We start from the raw sequence: 19,676 nt of genomic DNA on the forward strand, positions 1-19,676 counted from the left end.
GTTTAGGGTTGCCAGGCGTCCGGCTTTAGCCGGACATGTTTGGCTTTTTAGGGTCTTGTCCGGCCAAATATTGCCTTGTCCGGCCTGTCCGGCTTTTGTTAGGCTTTTTATTTGGTTGCCGCGCCAGGCGAAAGTCGAGCCACAGAATCATATGAAGCAAACGCATCAGGATGTTGGTTAGCAACCGATGATGATAGTACTCACTCATGAGCTGACACTAATTGACTTGACTCATGTAAAATGTCCGGCCAAATGAAACACAAAGTCCGGCTTTTGTGATTTTGGACCTGGCAACCCTACTTCCGTTCCCTCAATCGTTCTGGACATTATTGAAAGGCGTTTGTTTTTCAGGTACGGTCACTTCTCGGGCATCAACCGTAAGGTGCAGATGAAGTACCAGCCTCGCGGCCGCCCGCGTGGCTCCAGCTCCGACGACGGTAACGCGCCGCCCGCGTACGGTAGCTCACCCACTGCCTTACTGCCATAGACACCAGCACATAAGGGCGCACTAGCACATGCATGATGATACCCTCACACATATTGTAAACACTCGCACATGCACCCCTCGGGATCAACCGCAAGGTGCAGATGGAGTACCAGCCCCGACGACGCCCGCGTACGGTAGCACACCCACTGCCTTACTGCCATAGACACCAGCACATAAGGGCACACTCGCACATGCATGATGATACCCTCACACATATTGTAAACACTCGCACATGCACTCCTCGGGATCAACCGCAAGGTGCAGATGGAGTACCAGCCCCGACGACGCCCGCGTACGGTAGCACACCCACTGCCTTACTGCCATAGACACCAGCACATAAGGGCACACTCGCACATGCATGATGATACCCTCACACATATTGTAAACACTCGCACATGCACTCCTCGGGATCAACCGCAAGGTGCAGATGGAGTACCAGCCCCGACGACGCCCGCGTACGGTAGCACACCCACTGCCTTACTGCCATAGACACCAGCACATAAGGGCACACTCGCACATGCATGATGATACCCTCACACATATTGTAAACACTCGCACATGCACTCCTCGGGATCAACCGCAAGGTGCAGATGGAGTACCAGCCCCGACGACGCCCGCGTACGGTAGCACACCCACTGCCTTACTGCCATAGACACCAGCACATAAGGGCACACTCGCACATGCATGATGATACCCTCACACATATTGTAAACACTCGCACATGCACTCCTCGGGATCAACCGCAAGGTGCAGATGGAGTACCAGCTCCGACGACGGTAACGCGACGGTCTGCGTCCAGCGTCTTCCTGCTACCTTTATGATGTCGTCGGTCCACCTTGTGGGTGAACGTCCCACTCTGCGTTTTCTGGTACGCGACCTCCACTCCAGAACCTTGCTGCCCCATCGGCTGTCAGTTCTGCGTACTATGTGCCCTGCCCATTGCCACTTTAGCTTGCTAAACCGTCGAGCTATGTCAGCGACTTTAGTTCGTTTACGGATTTCCTCATTTCTGATTCGATCTCGTAAAGAAACACCGAGTATAGCCCTCTCCATAGCACGCTGTGCAACTTTGAGCTTCTGTATAAGGCCTAGGGCACGTTTCCGAACCATAAGTCAACACTGGTAACACACATTGGTTGTTGAATGGAAATCGTTTGCAATTGCAGTAGGCTGCGCGGGCGACCCGTCTCTGGTTCTGATCCTGAAGTGGGGCGGCGAGCTGACGCCGGCCGGCCGCATCCAGGCCGAGGAGCTGGGCCGCATGTTCCGCTGCATGTACCCCGGCGGCCAGGGGCGCCACATACCAGGTACAAATAATATTACTCTAGATACAGTCTACGTGAATGGGTTTAAATAATTTGCCACACGTCTTTGGTTATTAATTATTATTCGGTCAGGGAGAAGCCACACAGTGCGGTGCGATCGCGGCGCGGCGCCAGAGCGATATCGCTGCGGCGTCCTGCATATAAAAATTAATGATATGCCAGACGGTGCGTTCCGGCGCCGCACTGCAGGCATACCGCACTGTGATTGAGCGAGACGGTGCCGTTGCGGCGCCGCATACCACCATGTGTACAGTATACGGCAATCGGTCCTCGGTCCGGGCAAACCAATCTGTCAGCGGTCGTGACAAGGCAATCTGTCAACGGATCTTTGCTCGTGCCCGCGTGGTCAGATCGCATCAATACAAAACGACTAAGGCCTCAGCCTCGAACTTAGCGGGCAGCGGGGCGGGAGCGGCGGCGGCGCGGCAGCGGCAGGATCTTATGTGTGAAATCAAATAGACCGGTTCTCGAAAACAGCGGCGCGGCAGCGGCGCTGGAGCGGGCAACGAGCGGGCAGCGGCGAGGGAGCGGGTAACGAGCGGGCAGCGCACTCCTTCTTTTGCCCACAATAAATCGAGCGTTAGGAATAAATTTGAATCGAAATAAAATTTTCGCCGTTGTTCGCAGACATTTCGTTTGCGAATAAAAACAACTATCTCGACAACACAACCCCGAACACAACACTTCGCCGCTAAAGCGCCGCGCGAGCTGCCCGCTGGTTTCGAGAACGGGTCTGCGTTGCCCGCCCCGCTCCCGCGCCGCCGCCGCCGCCGCCCCGCTGCCCGCTAAGTTCGAGGCTGAGGCCTAAGTCGTTCATACATGATGCAAGTTGCGTTCACTTCGAAAAAATCTAATCTTTTTAAACGTTTCTAGTAGTTAAGAAAACAACTGTTCTCGCCCTTGTTGAAAGAGTCTCTTTCTAGTGAAAGGACAGCCTAAATTAAGTTCTTATCTCTGCTATTAATATCTATATTTAAGGTAACTGTTTCTTACAGGCGAAGGCGGCACCCAAGGCCTCGGTCTGCTCAGACTACATTCAACGTTCCGTCACGACCTCAAGATCTACGCGTCAGATGAAGGTCGCGTGCAGATGACGGCTGCAGCCTTCGCCAAAGGGCTGTTGGCGTTGGAGGGCGAACTCACGCCCATTCTGGTGCAGATGGTCAAGTCAGCTAACACGAATGGGCTGCTGGATAACGATTGTGACTCTTCTAAGGTGCAGAATATGTAAGTAGCCGTGAATTGTCACTGTCAACCGCACTGCAGCTGTTGTTATTTTTTTTTTTAAATTTTATCCACAACGTGGAAGCTCTTGGCCTGTATCTCACCTGATGGTAAGTGATGATCAGGCCGAAGGTGGAAGCGAGCTTCACCCGGAATCCTAAACCACGGAGGAACTGGCTATCTTACCTCTAACTGCCGGAATACAACAATGCTGTTAACATTGTTGTTTACTTGATATAAGCAAGATTATTGTTTATTGATACACAGAATTAAATTAGGGTTTATTGGCTACAGGGTGACCACGCGGTTGAATGTCTTTAGACGTGAATCCCCACATCCCCACATGCGCTAATATGATATGATTCGCCTTTTAATCGAGGAAAGTCTTTTGTACTTTTATGCGTCTGCATTTTATCCCCACGGCCAAGGATCGTGTGGGTTACAACGATCTCCACAGGCTGCGTTTTGATGAGAAGAGACTATCGTACTCTGATGAAGTCTAATGTGTCCACATTCTCATCTCCAGGGCCAAAGCGCGCTTGCATGAAGCCATGCAAGTAGACCGGGAGTTCACGGAACAAGACCGCGCGCGGATAAACCCTTGCGAATCGCTCAGTATCGCAGCGGCGGCCGACTTCGTCAAGAACCCGGCGCGGTGCTGCGCTCATGTCCATACGCTCATACAGAGCCTCGTGCGCATCGTGCTGGTCAAGAAGGATGACCCCAAGACCAAGGGTACGCGATATTAAAACCTAAGCAGCTGTAGTTAAGTTTGCATTTAGCTTGTAGTCAAATAAGTTAAGGTATTGCGGCTGACTTCGTCAAGAACCCGGCGCGGTGCTGCGCGCACGTCCACACGCTCATACAGAGCCTCGTGCGCATCGTGCTGGTCAAGAAGGATGACCCCAAGACCAAGGGTACGCGATAATGAAGGTATCCTTCCGTTTGGCCAAATTACTTTTCGCCAAATTTCACTTCGCAAACAACTTATCGCCAAAGTTTCATTTCCCAAATGAACTTTTAGCAACTGTACTTTTCGCAACTAATTCATTTGGTCAAATTATCATTTGGCCAAATTTTACTTGGCAAATGTTTATATCGCAAATGTTTTATGTTGCCAAATATTATATCCCAAATAATTTGTTTGGTCAAATTGATACTTCACATACTTACCCACCGTTAACCACAAATCAAAGTATAAGGCACATGATCATGGTTTTCACAAGAATTTTATGTAAAACATTGCAGGAAATAGTATGGTTGCAAAAAGTAGGTATTACAGAAAAAAGTAGGTTAGGTTAGGTTAGAACAGTGACCCTTAATGCGCGAAGGCGAGCGAAGCGTGCCGCGGCAGCGGCCGCCGAGCGCTAGAATCACCTCTATTGTTAATGAATCGTTTGGAAATTTCGATAAAAAAAATGAAATAAGGAAATTAATGTAGAACAAATTTTATATTAACTACCCACTAAACAAAATAATAACCACAAGCTAATTTGTATCCATTCTATGCACCAATCAAATTACTTTGTAAATAGTTTATCGTGAAATATTTTTGCCTAATGAAACATTTGGCAAACCATACTTTGCCAAACAATAATTTGCTAAACAATAATATGCCAAAAACAACATTTGCGAATTAAAAGTTTGCCATAAGTTGCTTTGCCAAATGAGAATTTGCCAAATGAAAATTTGCGAAACGTTGTTTGCGATGTGATAATTTGGGAAACGTTTTTTGGCCAAACATTAGTAATCCGATATTAAAACCTAAGCAGCTGTAGTTAAGTTTGCATTTAGCTTGTAGTCAAATAAGTTAAGGTATTGCGGCTGACTTCGTCAAGAACCCGGCGCGGTGCTGCGCGCACGTCCACACGCTCATACAGAGCCTCGTGCGCATCGTGCTGGTCAAGAAGGATGACCCCAAGACCAAGGGTACGCGATAATGAAACTTAAGTAGCTGTAGTTAAGTGTGCTTTTAGCGTGTAGTCAAATAAATTAAGGTATTGCGACTGACTTCGTCAAGAACCCGGCGCGGTGCTGCGCGCACGTCCACACGCTCATACAGAGCCTCGTGCGCATCGTGCTGGTCAAGAAGGATGACCCCAAGACCAAGGGTACGCGATAATGAAACTTAAGTAGCTGTAGCTAAGTGTGCTTTTAGCGTAGAGTCAAATAGTTAAGGTATTGCGGCCGACTTCGTCAAGAACCCGGCGCGGTGCTGCGCTCATGTCCACACGCTCATACAGAGCCTCGTGCGCATCGTGCTGGTTAAGAAGGATGACCCCAAGACCAAGGGTAAGCTGTAATAGAACCTAAGTAGCTTAAGTTAAGTGTGCTTTTATCGTAGAGTCAAATAGTAAAGGTTTGCGGCTAACTTCGTCAAGAACCCGGCGCGGTGCTGCGCGCACGTCCACACGCTCATACAGAGCCTCGTGCGCATCGTGCTGGTCAAGAAGGACGACCCCAAGACCAAGGGTACGCGATAATGAAACTTATGTAGCTGTAGTTAAGTTTACGTTTAATGTAAGAGCCAAATAGTTAAGGTATGGCGGTGGACTTCGTCAAGAACGCGGGAACTTCGTCATGTGCACAGGTTTATACAGAGCCTCCTGTGCAAGACCAAGGGATGCGATATTTTATTTTATTTTATTCGGAAAACCAACCAATACAAATAATGGGACCTTAAATTATGTATCTGCCTAGCCATTTATAGGTAATCGCAAATGGAAGTTAAGATGCAAATAGACCATATGCCATATGAAAACATAAACGGACATAAAACTTATCTTCTTTCAATTCGGTAAAATCTTTTAAGAACTCTTGAATCTTGGTCACTGTCTCATCTGAAAACAATCATTTTTTTTCAGTTCAGTTTGATTGGTTCGTTGGCAGAGGTTATAGATGACCCACGCTGAACTGTCCCACCAAACTCAATGACAGGGGGGCGCTACCATCGTTCAACTATATGGCTTCCAACATGGCAAAAATCGGAACCAGCGATCCGGTATTGACGGTGGCGCCCCACTGTCAATGTCATGGATAGGACAGTTCAGTATTTTGGAACTATATTATAAATAGACTACTTGACACCACCATTCAAAACGCAGTTCTCCCACCTATTTAGTAAAGCATAGACAAGTATTGTGACGTCACTCTGCAATCGCTTCATTATTATTCTCCTTGAAAGATTTTTTTAAGGAAATTAACATACTGACAGTAGCTTCACAGTTCATTTATGAAAACCTTTTATATGTTCGCAAGAATATAGAGCAATTCACGAAAAAGAGCGATTTGCATAACTTTAATACAAGAAACAAAAATAAACTTGCCGTTCCAAATTTCAGACTGCATAAGATTGGGAATTCATTTATGGGGAAATGTATTAAATTATTTAATAAATTACCACAAACTGTTGTAGAACTACCCATTCATAAATTCAAAGCACATATTAAAAGTACCTTAATGAAAAAGGGCTACTATAAAGTCGATGATTATTTAAAAGATAAAAATGTTTGGGATGCGTAACTGCCTAGCTTGCATAAATATTTATAACTATGTATTTTGAAAACCTGTAAACATTTTAAAAAGAGGCTGACAATAGTGTCTGAGTTTCTTGCGCTGCTTCTTCTCAGCACTGGCCCATTTATTGTCCTGAAGCAGTGGTAGGGTTAATACTGGGACGTGTAAAAGTGCTTTTTTAAAGCCTACTTACAGAAATAAATGAGTTTTATTGAGTTTTATTAATTTCCAGACTCAATCCTCTACCACGGCGAGACGTGGGAGCTGATGGGGCGTCGTTGGGGCAAAATCGAGAAGGACTTCTGTACTAAGAACAAGACATACGACATCTCGAAGATCCCAGACATCTACGACTGCATCAAGTATGATCTGCAGCACAACCAGCACACGTTACAGTTTGACCAGGCGGAGGAGCTGTATATGTATGCCAAGTACTTGGCTGATATCGTTATACCGCAGGTTAGTACAAAACTGAAATTGAATTTCTGTTTGTGCATAAAGAAGATTTATTTAGTTAGGGCATTATTCCCGAACCCGATGAAAAGTTAGGCTGGATAAAAAAGGATAGAAATACCTACATAATATGAATGTAAGTTAGATTGGTCCAATAAGAATTCGCTCTATTTGAGAAATACTTGGATAAAATTGGTGCTATTTATTCCAAGAACGATCCTCGATTTATCGACATATTTTGGAGTCATTCGCGATCCATTTGTGTGTGAAAATGCCGATGTTATGTAAAAAAATCATAACTCTCATTATGACAAAATGTATCAAGAAATGTGTAACTGTCTTATAACTTAATGCAGTATTTAATAAAATATTAATGAATCTGAGATGAGTAAGTTAAAGAACTTTCATTGTTATTGTCCAGGAATACGGTCTAACGATGCAAGAGAAGCTGACGATCGGCCAAGGCATTTGCACGCCTCTTCTGAAGAAGATACGCGCGGATTTGCAGAGGAACATCGAGGAGTCTGGAGAGGAGACCGTCAACAGATTGAACCCCAGGTTAGTCGATAATTAGTTCAGTATAATATAGTCGATGTTTGTTTGTGTCTAGTATTGCTTCAATTGTGATTTTAAGAGTTCATTTTGTTTCACCATCATCAATCATAACCATTTATTATTCAATAGACTCATTTAACATTTCGTTGACGCATATCGATGTGTACACGATTCAGTTATATTTTCAATATAATCTACTTTGCAGGAGCAGATGTACCTGCGAAGATTTTAGTCGACAAATTAACACTCATAATAACAAACCGATAAATTAAAGTTCTTTAAAGTATGTAGGTCCTTTACTTTCACTGAACCTTACACAAGTCCCAAACCATAAAAAAGTTGTCGTTATTAACGTGCACTGTCTTTAACGTAACGTACTAAACTTGCACGCGATTTACACAATTTGCATTTGGTCTAGAAGTACAGCCTTGGCCAAAAGTATTGAGCACCCATGATATTTATTAATTTTGAAGGAATTATACATGTGTCTGAATCAAAACAGTTTTTAACAGTTTTATATTGTTTATTAACAACAAAAAATTAATACTTTGTTGGACCACCCTTTGCCTTAATTACTGCAGAAGTTATTTTTGGTAAAGATTGTACTAATTTATTACAATCGTCACATGTTAAAGCGTTCCACTCTTCCCGCAAGCGACGTTTTAGGTCTTCTTTTGTTTTTATTCAATGGCGCCGGACCTTGTCCTTCAATAGACCCCACAAATGCTCGATGGGGTTCAGGTCTGGTGACTGGGCAGACCATTCAAGCAGCTCGATGTTATTGTCACTAAACCAGCCCTCGTTTGTGACAAGGTGCGTTATCCTGCTGGAATTTGACGCTTTCCATGTTGGTGTCACCAAAAAGTGTTGTAAACGAGGGCAGAAGTGCGGATTCAAGAACGTTTATGTACTTTGTAGAGTCCATGCGTCCTTCACACACAAACATTTCCCCAACTCCTGCGGCGCTCATGCACCCCCAGACCATCACACTGCCGCCGCCATGTTTGACGGTAGGTACCTTACACTCCGGGGTAAATTCTTCGTCTACTCGACGACGGACAAATGTCACACCAGGTGTGCCAACAATCGTAAAGTAACGAAATTTTGTTAAGTGTTTTTCGGTCCAATATTTATTTTTACAAATATAGTTTTATAATATTATTGTCGCGTATTGTTATTACATGATATTGGCTAACTTACCTCAAAGTTTGATTCATCTGACCACACAATATTTTTCTAATCTTCCTCGGTAAAAGTTTGGTATTTTAAAGCCTACTCGTAACGAGCTGTTTTGGTCTTTACTGAGAGCCATGGCTTCTTTCTGGCTGTATAGCCCTTAAGCCCAGCTTCTTGGAGTCTTCTGCGAGTTGTTCTTGCAGAAATCGGCGTATTAATTTCAGCTGATAACTCAGCAGCGAGGTCGGAAGAAGATTTTTTATGATTTTTCAAAGACTAACAATACTACAGTATCATAGCTAAACATCTCGAAACGTGTTTTATTGCACGTTGTGCCGTGAGTTTATGTTTCAAAACCTGTCAAAGAAAGGTTTTTATCAAATATCTTTGAGTATCTTTTATAGTTATCACGTATAAGCAGTATTTAGGGGGTGCTCAATACTTTTGGCCAAGGCTGTACATTATTTGATAAACATGAGTAAATTCTTTTAACATCAAGTCACAAACAAAACAATATTATAGTTCATATTGTGAAGTAAAGAAAGCCTAATATACAGCTGACAGTTGTCCTCGCTGCGGCAGGTACAGCCACGGCGTGTCCAGCCCCGGCCGCCACGTGCGCACGCGCCTTTACTTCACCAGCGAGTCCCACGTGCACTCGCTGCTCACCGTGCTGCGCTTCGGCGGGCTGCTGGACGTAAGCGACATGCGACCTTAACGCTGAGTAGGAGGGTTGATCGCTGAGGGTATTTAAGGAATAAGCGACCTTAATGACATGTGAGAGGTGGGGTTGCTGCTAATGTAACTTTAACGACAAGCAAGAGGCAAGGGCAAGCAATAAAGAACCTTAAAGACAAACTGATGAGCATACGAGGGCGGCACTGAAAATTTCGGGAATCAAGGAAGTGAAACAACATTACTATTTAAAAATGTATTTATTGCTTTTTAAAGTATTCTCCGCGAAATTTGACACATTTTTCCATACACGAAACCAATCATTGAAGCAACCATTGCATTCGGAAGTTTGGGTCTCCAAAATGGCCGTTTTGTAGGCTTCCACAGCTTCTTCAGGTGATGAAAATCTCTGACCACGCAATTTATTCTTTATTTTAGGGAAAGTATAGAAATCATTAGGGCTTAGGTCGGGGCTGTACGGCGGATGGACTAATAATTCTATGTTTTCTTGCTCTAAAAACTCTTTTGTTCAGTGCGCGGTGTGAGAACTCGCATTGTCGTGATGGAGGATGATGCGGCGGTTGCAGTTCTCTTTACGGAGTTCAGAAACGACCTGTGGCAAACAAATGCTAGCATACTAATCTGCATTAACCGTTCTTTGTCCCCCAAGAGGAATAGTCGCAACATGGCCGGTTTTGGAGACAAACGTGGCCACCATTTTTTTTGCAACACTCCGTGAACGAACAATTTTTGTTGGCTTTAATTCATTTTCGAACACCCAAACTCGTGACTGGTTTTTTGTTTCGGGTTCGTACGCGTATATCCATGATTCGTCACCTGATACGATGTTGTATACAGCATTTGAGGATCCTGCATGTAATCTCCCGAGAGTTCTGACGCACCAAGTAACGCGAGCCGCTTTTTGCTCTTCACAGAGCGAATGCGGTATCCATCGGGAAAACAACTTTTTTACACCTAATTGTTCATGCAAGATTATTTGTATTTGACTCATGCCAATGTCTAAAGTTGCCTGAATTTCGCGGTATATCACATGTCGATCTTCTTCAATCAGCTTACGCACAGCATCAACGTTTTCTTAGGTGACTGCAGTTTTTGGACGACCTTGACGGGGATCATCACTGAGCTTGACACGTCCACGTTGAAATTCAGGAAACCAGCGATAAATTGTGGTTTTGGATGGGGCTTCATTACCAAATGCAGAAATCATCCGGTCAACACACTGTTTTTGTGTTAAACCACTTCAAAAGTCATAATAAATCATCGCTCTTGAATTTTCTCGAGTCAATTCCATTTTCTCAACGACTAAACGAGTTTGACAAGACCTTGTGATACGACCGAGAATCTTTTTTTAAATAAATAAATGGTATACGATTTTTAAAACCCTGGAGTTTGCAATTAAATAGATTTTAATATGACTGGAACAGTGGAAATATTCCATTCCCGATACTTTTAGTGCAGCCCTCGTACAATTAAAATTTTTCATTTATATTGTTGTGGAAGGCTTTTTTAATCTATTATTTTGATAATGTTTATGTTTGCAGGTTCTAAAAGATGAGCAATGGCGTCGCGCGATGGAGTACGTGTCTATGGTTTCCGAGCTCAACTATATGTCGCAGATCGTCGTCATGTTGTATGAAGACCCCACAAAAGATCCTTGCTCAGAAGAAAGGTAATGTATTTTCACAATTCTGAAATAGGACCTAGAATCCTTTGAAACATATGAAGCCGAATTTATTATTTGCCGAACTGTCATTAAAAAGTGTTGCCCCTGCTATATAATTTCGTCCTTAGCTACTTAAGCGTGAGGGACTCTGACAAGAAAACTTATTTGCCTGGGTCCCATGGATCAGTCTACCCCCTTGGCTCAGATACTGGGCACATCAAAGTGTATCTTCTAAAGCCCGGTCCGTGAGCACGTAGAATTTTGTCCAATGACCCCTAGCTACCCATCCCATCCTTATCGCTCGCGCGTAATTATATTGCTGTCGCGACTGTGCGACTGGCACCCGCAGTGAGTGTGCGAGCGCGATAGCAACATAATTACGCGCGAGTGATAAGAATGGGTAGTTAGGGGTCATTGGACAAAATTCTACGTGCTCACGGTCCAGGCTATATCTTTGATTACAAAGTGTAGTAATGTTAAAGACACCAAAGGAATTAAACCTCAAGCGCTGCATCGTAATTTTATCACTTCATCTACAATATTGCCGGAGTCTATTGGCATTAACTATGGCATTGTTTGCAGGTTCCACGTGGAGCTGCACTTCAGCCCGGGCGTGAACTGCTGCGTGCAGAAGAACCTGCCGCCCGGGCCCGGCTTCCGCCCGCACAGCCGCAACCACTCCACCACCAACAACTCGGTACGTCAGCATTCGTTTGTATTAGGTGGTGCCACAAGTGACATTTGATATTACCACAGAATAATAATATTATTATTTATTATTGGTTTTTGGGCCTTTATTTGCGCCAACTCGACCAGGTTTGACCTATTGTGGCAGCCCTTGTCTTTAGAGTTCACTGCTTAGTCCCGTTTTGAGTCTATAAATTTCCAGATTCTTTGGAGCGTGATATCTGCTATCTCATCCGGGTGCATGATGTGTCGCCCGAGATGGATACTTCTTTTGCTCATAAGCGGGAAGCATGAGCAAGAATAATAATAAGTACTACCACAGAATAATAATAAGTACTACTTACAGAAGTTTTACTTCGCGAAGGTATTTAAAAAAATGTATGCTCAATGTCATCAACAATATGGTGTAATTTAGCCTGTCTCAAGAGTCAAGCACCATTTTGTTGACAAACGTCAGTGATCGGCGCTGCGCCGAAGCTATAGGGCTGACTTCGGTAAAATGATGTGACGTGAGGTATGATTTAGCATGAATTATCATGAATAATATTAACTACTTATTTACCTCTCAGTGTCTTGAGCCAACTTAAAAAAGTACATTCGGTGTTTTTATTATTATTTAGGCAGTTAATTAAATACTGCACAGTATTTAGTAGTACACCATTTTCTTCCATCGCGTGCGTGAGTCAATGCTCGCTCGTATGTGAGGCCTTGTCAAATAGTAATCGTGCCATCGTGCGTGTTTTGTTTTCGATGAAAACACCTTACTAACACTAATAATCACTTAACACCAGGTGCGATTGCGGTCAAATACCTGCCTTGGCTAGCATAAAAAAAAAACCTTATTCACTTATCTTAAAGCTGATAAACAAAGCATGATCTCTTTCTACAAGATGTTAAAGCTGCCAAATAGCAGACGTAAAAATTCGATTTGATAGCCTCAAGTGGCAAGAAGTTATTCAAGCTTGCACTTAGGTGCATGAAACAATCTGTCTTAAAACAATTTACCAACGCTAACTGCTTGCATTTTTGTGGTCTAGTAAGCAGCAGCAAATAGTTTACATCTAATGTTAATGTTTCGACAGAGCTCATCAGACGAAGTCAAATGCATAGAAGAAGAAAGCGAAGATGACCAAATGGCCAGCCAGGAGACCTTACAGCCAGTAAGAAGGAACATTTTATCAACTAATCGCTTTTAATATAGTGTTACTATATCAATACTAGGTAGGTATGTATATCTAAATATTACGATTTCGTGTTACAGGACAATCCTGACGAACTGGACAGTACATTTTCACCTAAGAAGGTTTCCAAGTCGAAAATAAGGCCTTCAGATCCTATACCAATTTGGTAAGTTATTTTGTTATTCCCAGCTATAGCAAAATGTGAAATGAATGGCTTCACAGCGTGTGGAGGGTCTAGTAAAGTGTCAGCAGTTAGATAAATCGATTAGAACTGGCCATGTCACTTTGCCTTGAGTTGTAAGAAATCAGTTTCTGGTAAGGTCAGATAAAGTAACAGTTTTGAGTGTTGGATTTAAAGGGGTGGGTTGAACTCATTTTTATTCTTAGCTTGTTTAATAAAATGGTACCTTATAGCTGTAGTAATAAGCATCAATGTTGTTTGCAGCAATCTACACTACACGGTGAGCGGTCACGAGGCGTCGACGCTGGCGGCGCGGCTGACTGCCGAGTTGCGCGCGCGCACGCACCCGCACGACGCGCTTCCACATGCACAGGTATTTGGATAACAGTAGATAATACAATATAATAAATAAATGAGATTTGTCTTGTATTAGGTTAGGTTAGGTTAGGAGTCTAGACACTAAAATCTGACTGTAATTTCTGGAGCCTCTTGGGATGGAACTAAGAGTAGACGGCCTAGACATTGTTTTGCGACTCCGTCTCAGGCCATGACTCGTTCGATGCACACCACAGATAGTTCATAAGTATCAAATCTTCGTTTAAACTGAATAAAAGATTTATTTTTATTCCACCTGATCCTAATTTTCCATCAGGTAAAAGGCAGGCCGAGAGCTTCTTCGCTGTGGATAAAAACTTCTTCGTTGTGGAGAAAAAAAAAACAATTCATTCACTGCAACTTTTGTCTATAGTCTGGACTGCGAGCACGTAGAATTTTGTCCAATGACCCCAAGCTACCCATTCTTATCTGTCGCGCTCACACACTCACTGCGGGCGCCCGTCGCACAGTCGCGACAGCAATATAATTACGCGCGAGCGATAAGGATGGGTAAAACTCAATAAAAACTCAATAAAACTNGCAAAGCAATGTTTATTGATTGAAAACCACAAAAATATAACCTCAAACAGATTGCAATACCAATTATTTTGAAATGCTAAATTAATATTTTAACTATTTACGCCTATAAGTAAACAGTATTTTTGAAAACAGTACTCCCCTGAGCCCCGATTACGGTAACTTTTATAACGTCTACAATCCAGACGCGTTTCTGATTCTGCGATACGATTGGTCAAAACAGCTGACGTACGCTGTTGAACGACCAATCGTATCGCAGAATCGAGAAGCGTGTCTGGATTGTTGACGTTTAAAATTACCGTAATCGGGGCTCTGGTTTAAACGGTGGCTCCGGTTAAATTTTGTACGTTGGTCGTAGCTGTCAATTTGGTCGCCGATTTAATCTCCTTATAATTATGTGTTTACACAAAGTCCAGTTTTGCAAACACTTGTACACGATATTTACACATTTATATCACTAATTAAGTGTATTTTGATACATTAATACGACTATTTTTATAATTTAACTTAAAATTAATCTAACAGCTGATCTAAGTACGTCTGACAGGCAGGGCTGCCAGACGAAAAAAAAAAAAGGAAAAAAAAAAAAAAAAGAAAAAGGGTAGCTTGGGATCATTGGACAAAATTCTACGTGCTCACAGACCGGGCTTTAGCCACGATTTAGAACTTGCACGATTCAGGTAGGTATATCTTAATCTTTACAGTATGCTTAGTTCTATTTTGTTTTCTACAGAGTGAAGAAAAAGAGCCGAAAGAAGTAGAAGAGCCGCAGCCTCGGGCTCGCAGCTACGACCAGCACAAGCAGAGCCACGACAACGGTAAGTATGGTCGCGACCGCAGGCCCCGCCCACTTAGTCACGTGCCATGTTATAACCGCCTGCGTATGAAACTTACCAGTTTGAAAAGAATGGTGTTACTATTTGTGTGATGTGACTGTTTGATGTTTAATGAATGGTTAGCACGATTTGACGTAAAGTGTTTTTTGTAAATATGTTTAATAAAATATAGTTAAAATCTCAAAACCTTGAAATACATTCATTAAAAGATAGTTAAAATCACAAGACTTCTTAATTAAGTAACAGTTGAGACGTTTTAACTAAAATGATAAAAAAATATGATCACAAATTCTTAAGGTGTATTTCAGAATTTCAGCAAGCAAGGACGATAAGTCAGTAGTAGTTTTTCCTATAATCGATTAGATCGTTCTTCATGTTTAGTAGCTAGATTCAGTAATTTGAAACACCGAACATCGTAGACTAACATTGCCTGAATTTATATGCTTTTTCTTCAACGCTGTTTGTGGCTAAATGCACTTTCAAAAATGGTAGGAATATGTCAAGTAAATTGTTGAGTAGCTTTGCCCTTTTTGGTTTTACAAAGTATGACACTATCGCGCTACCTCGTTTTATCCCTCTTTCATAAACCAGTAATAAACTCGTATATTTTTCCATGGATCTCAATGTATATCTATAACCAGTTTCATCTAAAACGGTTCAGTGATTTGAGCTTGAAAAGGCAACAGACTATACTAGTTACTTTCACATTTTTGAATCGCATTTTGCCACACGCAGCAAGGCGTGTAATATTTGATGGTGTTCTGACGGCCGCTACTTATTGGCGATGGCCTCGCGACAGACGGCGCGGGCGCGGCGGCCCCAGGGCAGGCGCCCCCAGGTCAGTGTCTGGGCCCGCGGCCAGGGCCCGCTCAGGGCCGGAGGCAGGTGACGAGGTGATGGTTATCTGTCTTTATGTTATTATTGTAATCGGGACACTTCTATGAAGATGGGTTTCCTTTAACTATTTATTGCTTTATACGTTCTGTTTTAAACTTTCTTAATTACAAACTGTTCTCTTGTTTATTCATAAAATATATTTTATTGTTTTGTTGAATTAAGTTTGAACTTTACAAAACACAGCTTTTTATTGAGACTGACCGAGTCAACCTATTAGTATTAGAATTCAAACGATAACGTAAAATAGTACTTTCAAACACACCAGTAAAGTTAGTATGCTTTAATCATAGCAGCGGTATTGTCTATTTTATCGCCATCATCTCTGACATACTACAAAACTGCCTCTGATTGGTTTTAAATTGTGTTACTTTAATGTGTTGTCTGTATATTTTTGACTTGTGTTATTTGGAGTTCGTAGAAAGCGTGGCGTCGGCGAGTCGTCGATCGAGCTCATTCTGGCCGGCGGTATTGTGTGTGTTTGCGCTGCCTTCTCGCACCTCGCGTTTGGCGTTCAGTTTGACCATTGTTTGGAACGTGCATGTACTAGATAACACCGACACTAACATATTCGTACTTTATTTTGAATTCATGCATTTATTTTTGACGAGGGCGAATTTTCGGCCGCAATCTAGTCCTCCGATCACACGCGTGTGAGCGCAGGGGTAGACGGCGGCGCCGAAGACGGCCGTCGTCGACGAACAGTCGTCAAACTATCACCGGGCTGGGAATCATCCATCCTCGCGTTCTCTCGCTCGGTCCGAGCACGCTTCTCACTATCTATATACGTACGTGTATGTACAGTCACGGAATGAAAAGGTTCGTCAGTTTTCAAATTGATTCCTTCAACGAATCGCGAGCACATATTACCTTTTGAAACTATGTTACAGAATAATCTCGAGTTAGAGAAAATAATCTTTAACTGTTCGTCAGTAAAGTTCAAAATTATTCAGATCAAAGTTGTTTGACGATTTAACTCGTCAAGAAGATTATTATGATTGATAAACTAAAACCTTCTCGTCGGTTCAACCTGCCATTATCTATTCAATAAATAAAAAATACATTTTGTAACATTGCACCGATGGGATAGAAAAATAAACAAGCAAAACCTTATTCGTTAGCAAACGTCATATTTATTTAAATGTTAGCAGCACTGTTTCTTGCACGGTTATGTTGGCAGATTTGACTCTTACAGTACCTAGTGCAAGCGAAAACCGACACTAAAGTGACGAACCTTTTCATTCCGCGACTGTACATATTTAATTATTTGTTTCCCCGTCCCCGTCACCTGGGCGGGCAGCGCGCGCGCGGCCGGTGCCGGTGCTGACGCTGTCGCCGGCGCCGGCCGCGCCACTGGTCGCGCTGTCGTGGCCGCGCGAGCGCTGTAGTGTGTGGGCGGCAGGGCGGCGCCAGCGGCACAGCATCGCCGGCCAGATGAGCTACCTGAAGATGCTGGGGCTGGGCGCGCGCGGCAAGCTGTCGGGCGCCGCCGGGCTCTTCAGCACCGCCGTCATCTCTGGCTCCAGCTCCGCGCCCAACCTGCGCGTCATGATCCCCTCCGCCGCCGCCACCAACAGTGAGTTGAGAAAAAAAACAGTTATAGTATTCGTTCGTTCGTTTCAGCCAAATGACGCCTACTGCTGGTTGAAATCCTCCTCCAAAGATTTTCATAATAACCGGTTCTACGCTGTCTAGGTAGTTCCCGCGACCCTCACCAGATCGTCGGTACAACTTGTGGGGACCTGCCTACACTACGTCTTCCGGCCCATGGTCGTCACTCGAGATTTTTTCTGTCCCAGTGGCCACCAGCTGTGCATTTGCCCCGCCCACTGTCACTTGATTTAGCTTGAATTCGTTATAATAATATTCTTGTTGCTGGAAATTGATATTTGGATTAAATACAAATATAAACAACAAATTGTTTTCATCCTCAAGCTGCTACACGGCAGACTTAACATGTCTGGCTTACTCAATGAATTACTGAGGCTGTTCGCACCCAACAACTATTATTATCGTAGTTGAAGGCATGCATTGTTTGCTGTTCCTCCGTGTCGCACGGTTTCAAGATTGAAATCACTTATACCACGTACATTAAGTGCTCTCAATCGTTTCCTGAACCAAAACCCAAAATGTGACGTATTTGCAGAGGGGTGGAGTACGTTACTAGCAGAATGTTTGGGTTACTGTGAAAATAATCGCATCTGATTTATGTACTTTTCCTAAATTAAGTTAAGTTAAATTGTTTATAAAGAAATAAAATAAAACTTTTTGTCAAGAAATGACTTGATTGATTGATTATATTGTAATGAACAACGTTCGCAGTCGCGGCACTCGAGGGCTTCGGCGGCGTGCCGGCGATCCGTCCGCTGGAGACGCTACACAACGCGTTGTCGCTGCGGCAGCTCGACGCCTTCCTTGAGCGAGTCACAGCCGCGCCCGTGCTGCCGCCGCCGCCGCCCAAGCGGCCCTCGCCCACCAACAGTGAGTGTCCCCTGCCCTGCAACCTGGTCGTAACCTGTGAGCTCATTGTTTGGGATATCCCTCGGAAAATTATCAGAGAAAGTAACCTCTGGAAACATTTTTTATGTAGAAAGCCTTCAGTAGTTATCTTCATAAATGTTAGTCATAAGAATATAATATACAGGGTGTTAGGTAAATGGGTATATGAGCCGACACTAGCCCATGTTAACATGGGCATATAAATGGTATCGTGAAGTCGGAAAATTGATATCTTAATTTTAATTATTTTAATTTTCATATTTTCACTTTAATTTCACACAAAATATTTGGGATATTTTCTCTTTACAATAAGAAATTCTTGATGGGAATCTTGGATAAAGATTTAGTACTTATTATTATTAAATAATTAAACAAAGATCCAATAAATAGTTCAATACTTAGCTATAAGTAATGCTAAATTGTATATCCTTATCCAAGTATTATACGCAAACTATGTTCACTTGCAAATGTTCATACAACGGCTATTGTCGCTTTATTTTGGTTTCCACTCTATTTCGATAATTTTATATTTTCACTAGCACTAATAATAAACAAAGATCTATCAACATATCTCATAGACTAAGAGCTAGTGAACGCCAGACCTACGTCATTTTATAAAAGCTAAAAGTTTGTCAGCGTATGCTCCCAATATAGGATATAATGTTGATGAATTATGAAGTTTGGGACATGGTGGCTTTGGGAGCTACCCTAAAAAAACTGTCTGGCAAGGAGTTGGAACTGTCAAAACTGTCTGTTGGGGAAAATACTTCTAATTATTGCCCAAATATTATACATAAAAATCAGATTTAATGGTATAACTTTAGTAGAATTACAGTCTATTGATTGAATATACAGAAAATGCCACCGTAAAAGTTAGACTTACGTTATACCATAAAATCTGACTTTTATGTATAATATTTGGGCAATAATTAGAAGTATTTTCCCCAACAGCCAGACAGTTTTAACAGTTCCAACTCCTTGCCAGACAGTTTTTTTAGGTCTGGCGTTCACTAGCTCTTAGTCTATAGGGCTGACATTGACATATCATGATACGGTGATACGAGGGGGATGTTAGTTCATCAGTGAGTACATACTACAAACTGTCATCTTCGAATCGGTAGCCCAGAACCCTGGGCTGGGTTCGGCCCTCCATAAATATTATGTACTAGCTTTTTCCCGCGGCTTCACACGCGTGAAAATTAGTTTGTCACAGATCGTCATAAATTATAGCCTATATGTTAATCTGGGTTATAAACAATAATACTGTAAAGTTTCAACAAAATCCGTTCAGTACTTTTTACGTGAAAGAGTAACAAACATCCACACAAACTTTCGCATTTATTAGTAGGATGTATACGCGCATATCATCTGCGCTTTAGCCGTTACGTTTG

At 42.9% G+C, this 19,676-nt stretch overlaps 1 protein-coding gene across 14 annotated transcripts in view; it reads left to right on the forward strand.

Annotated features, from left to right (window-relative positions):
* l(1)G0196 (inositol hexakisphosphate and diphosphoinositol-pentakisphosphate kinase) overlaps positions 1-19,676 on the forward strand; it is a 29,728-nt gene that overhangs the window by 4,736 nt on the left and 5,316 nt on the right. For 9 of the 14 annotated variants that reach the window (XR_003656208.1, XM_028309479.1, XM_028309482.1 and 6 more), the window contains exons 10-25: positions 352-458; positions 1,654-1,794; positions 2,808-3,039; positions 3,563-3,771; positions 6,785-7,011; positions 7,427-7,563; positions 9,301-9,433; positions 10,974-11,101; positions 11,678-11,792; positions 12,865-12,942; positions 13,044-13,129; positions 13,409-13,517; positions 14,790-14,874; positions 15,692-15,730; positions 17,189-17,362; positions 18,109-18,267. Coding sequence is in view for 12 of the 14 variants with exons in the window: in XM_028309479.1 (XP_028165280.1) it covers positions 352-458; positions 1,654-1,794; positions 2,808-3,039; positions 3,563-3,771; positions 6,785-7,011; positions 7,427-7,563; positions 9,301-9,433; positions 10,974-11,101; positions 11,678-11,792; positions 12,865-12,942; positions 13,044-13,129; positions 13,409-13,517; positions 14,790-14,874; positions 15,692-15,730; positions 17,189-17,362; positions 18,109-18,267 (2,159 nt within the window). In the remaining 2 variants the exon portion in view is untranslated. Of the gene's footprint in view, positions 1-351; positions 459-1,653; positions 1,795-2,807; positions 3,040-3,562; positions 3,772-6,784; positions 7,012-7,426; positions 7,564-9,300; positions 9,434-10,973; positions 11,102-11,677; positions 11,793-12,864; positions 12,943-13,043; positions 13,130-13,408; positions 13,518-14,789; positions 14,875-15,627; positions 15,731-17,188; positions 17,363-18,108; positions 18,268-19,676 lie in introns of all 14 variants that reach the window. The other 5 variants (XR_003656209.1, XM_028309483.1, XM_028309485.1 and 2 more) reach the window with 5 other exon arrangements.

Source organism: Ostrinia furnacalis, unplaced genomic scaffold, assembly GCF_004193835.3.
Source record: "Ostrinia furnacalis isolate ACB-3 unplaced genomic scaffold, ASM419383v2 OfSCF2800, whole genome shotgun sequence".
Classification (NCBI taxonomy): domain Eukaryota; kingdom Metazoa; phylum Arthropoda; class Insecta; order Lepidoptera; family Crambidae; genus Ostrinia; species Ostrinia furnacalis.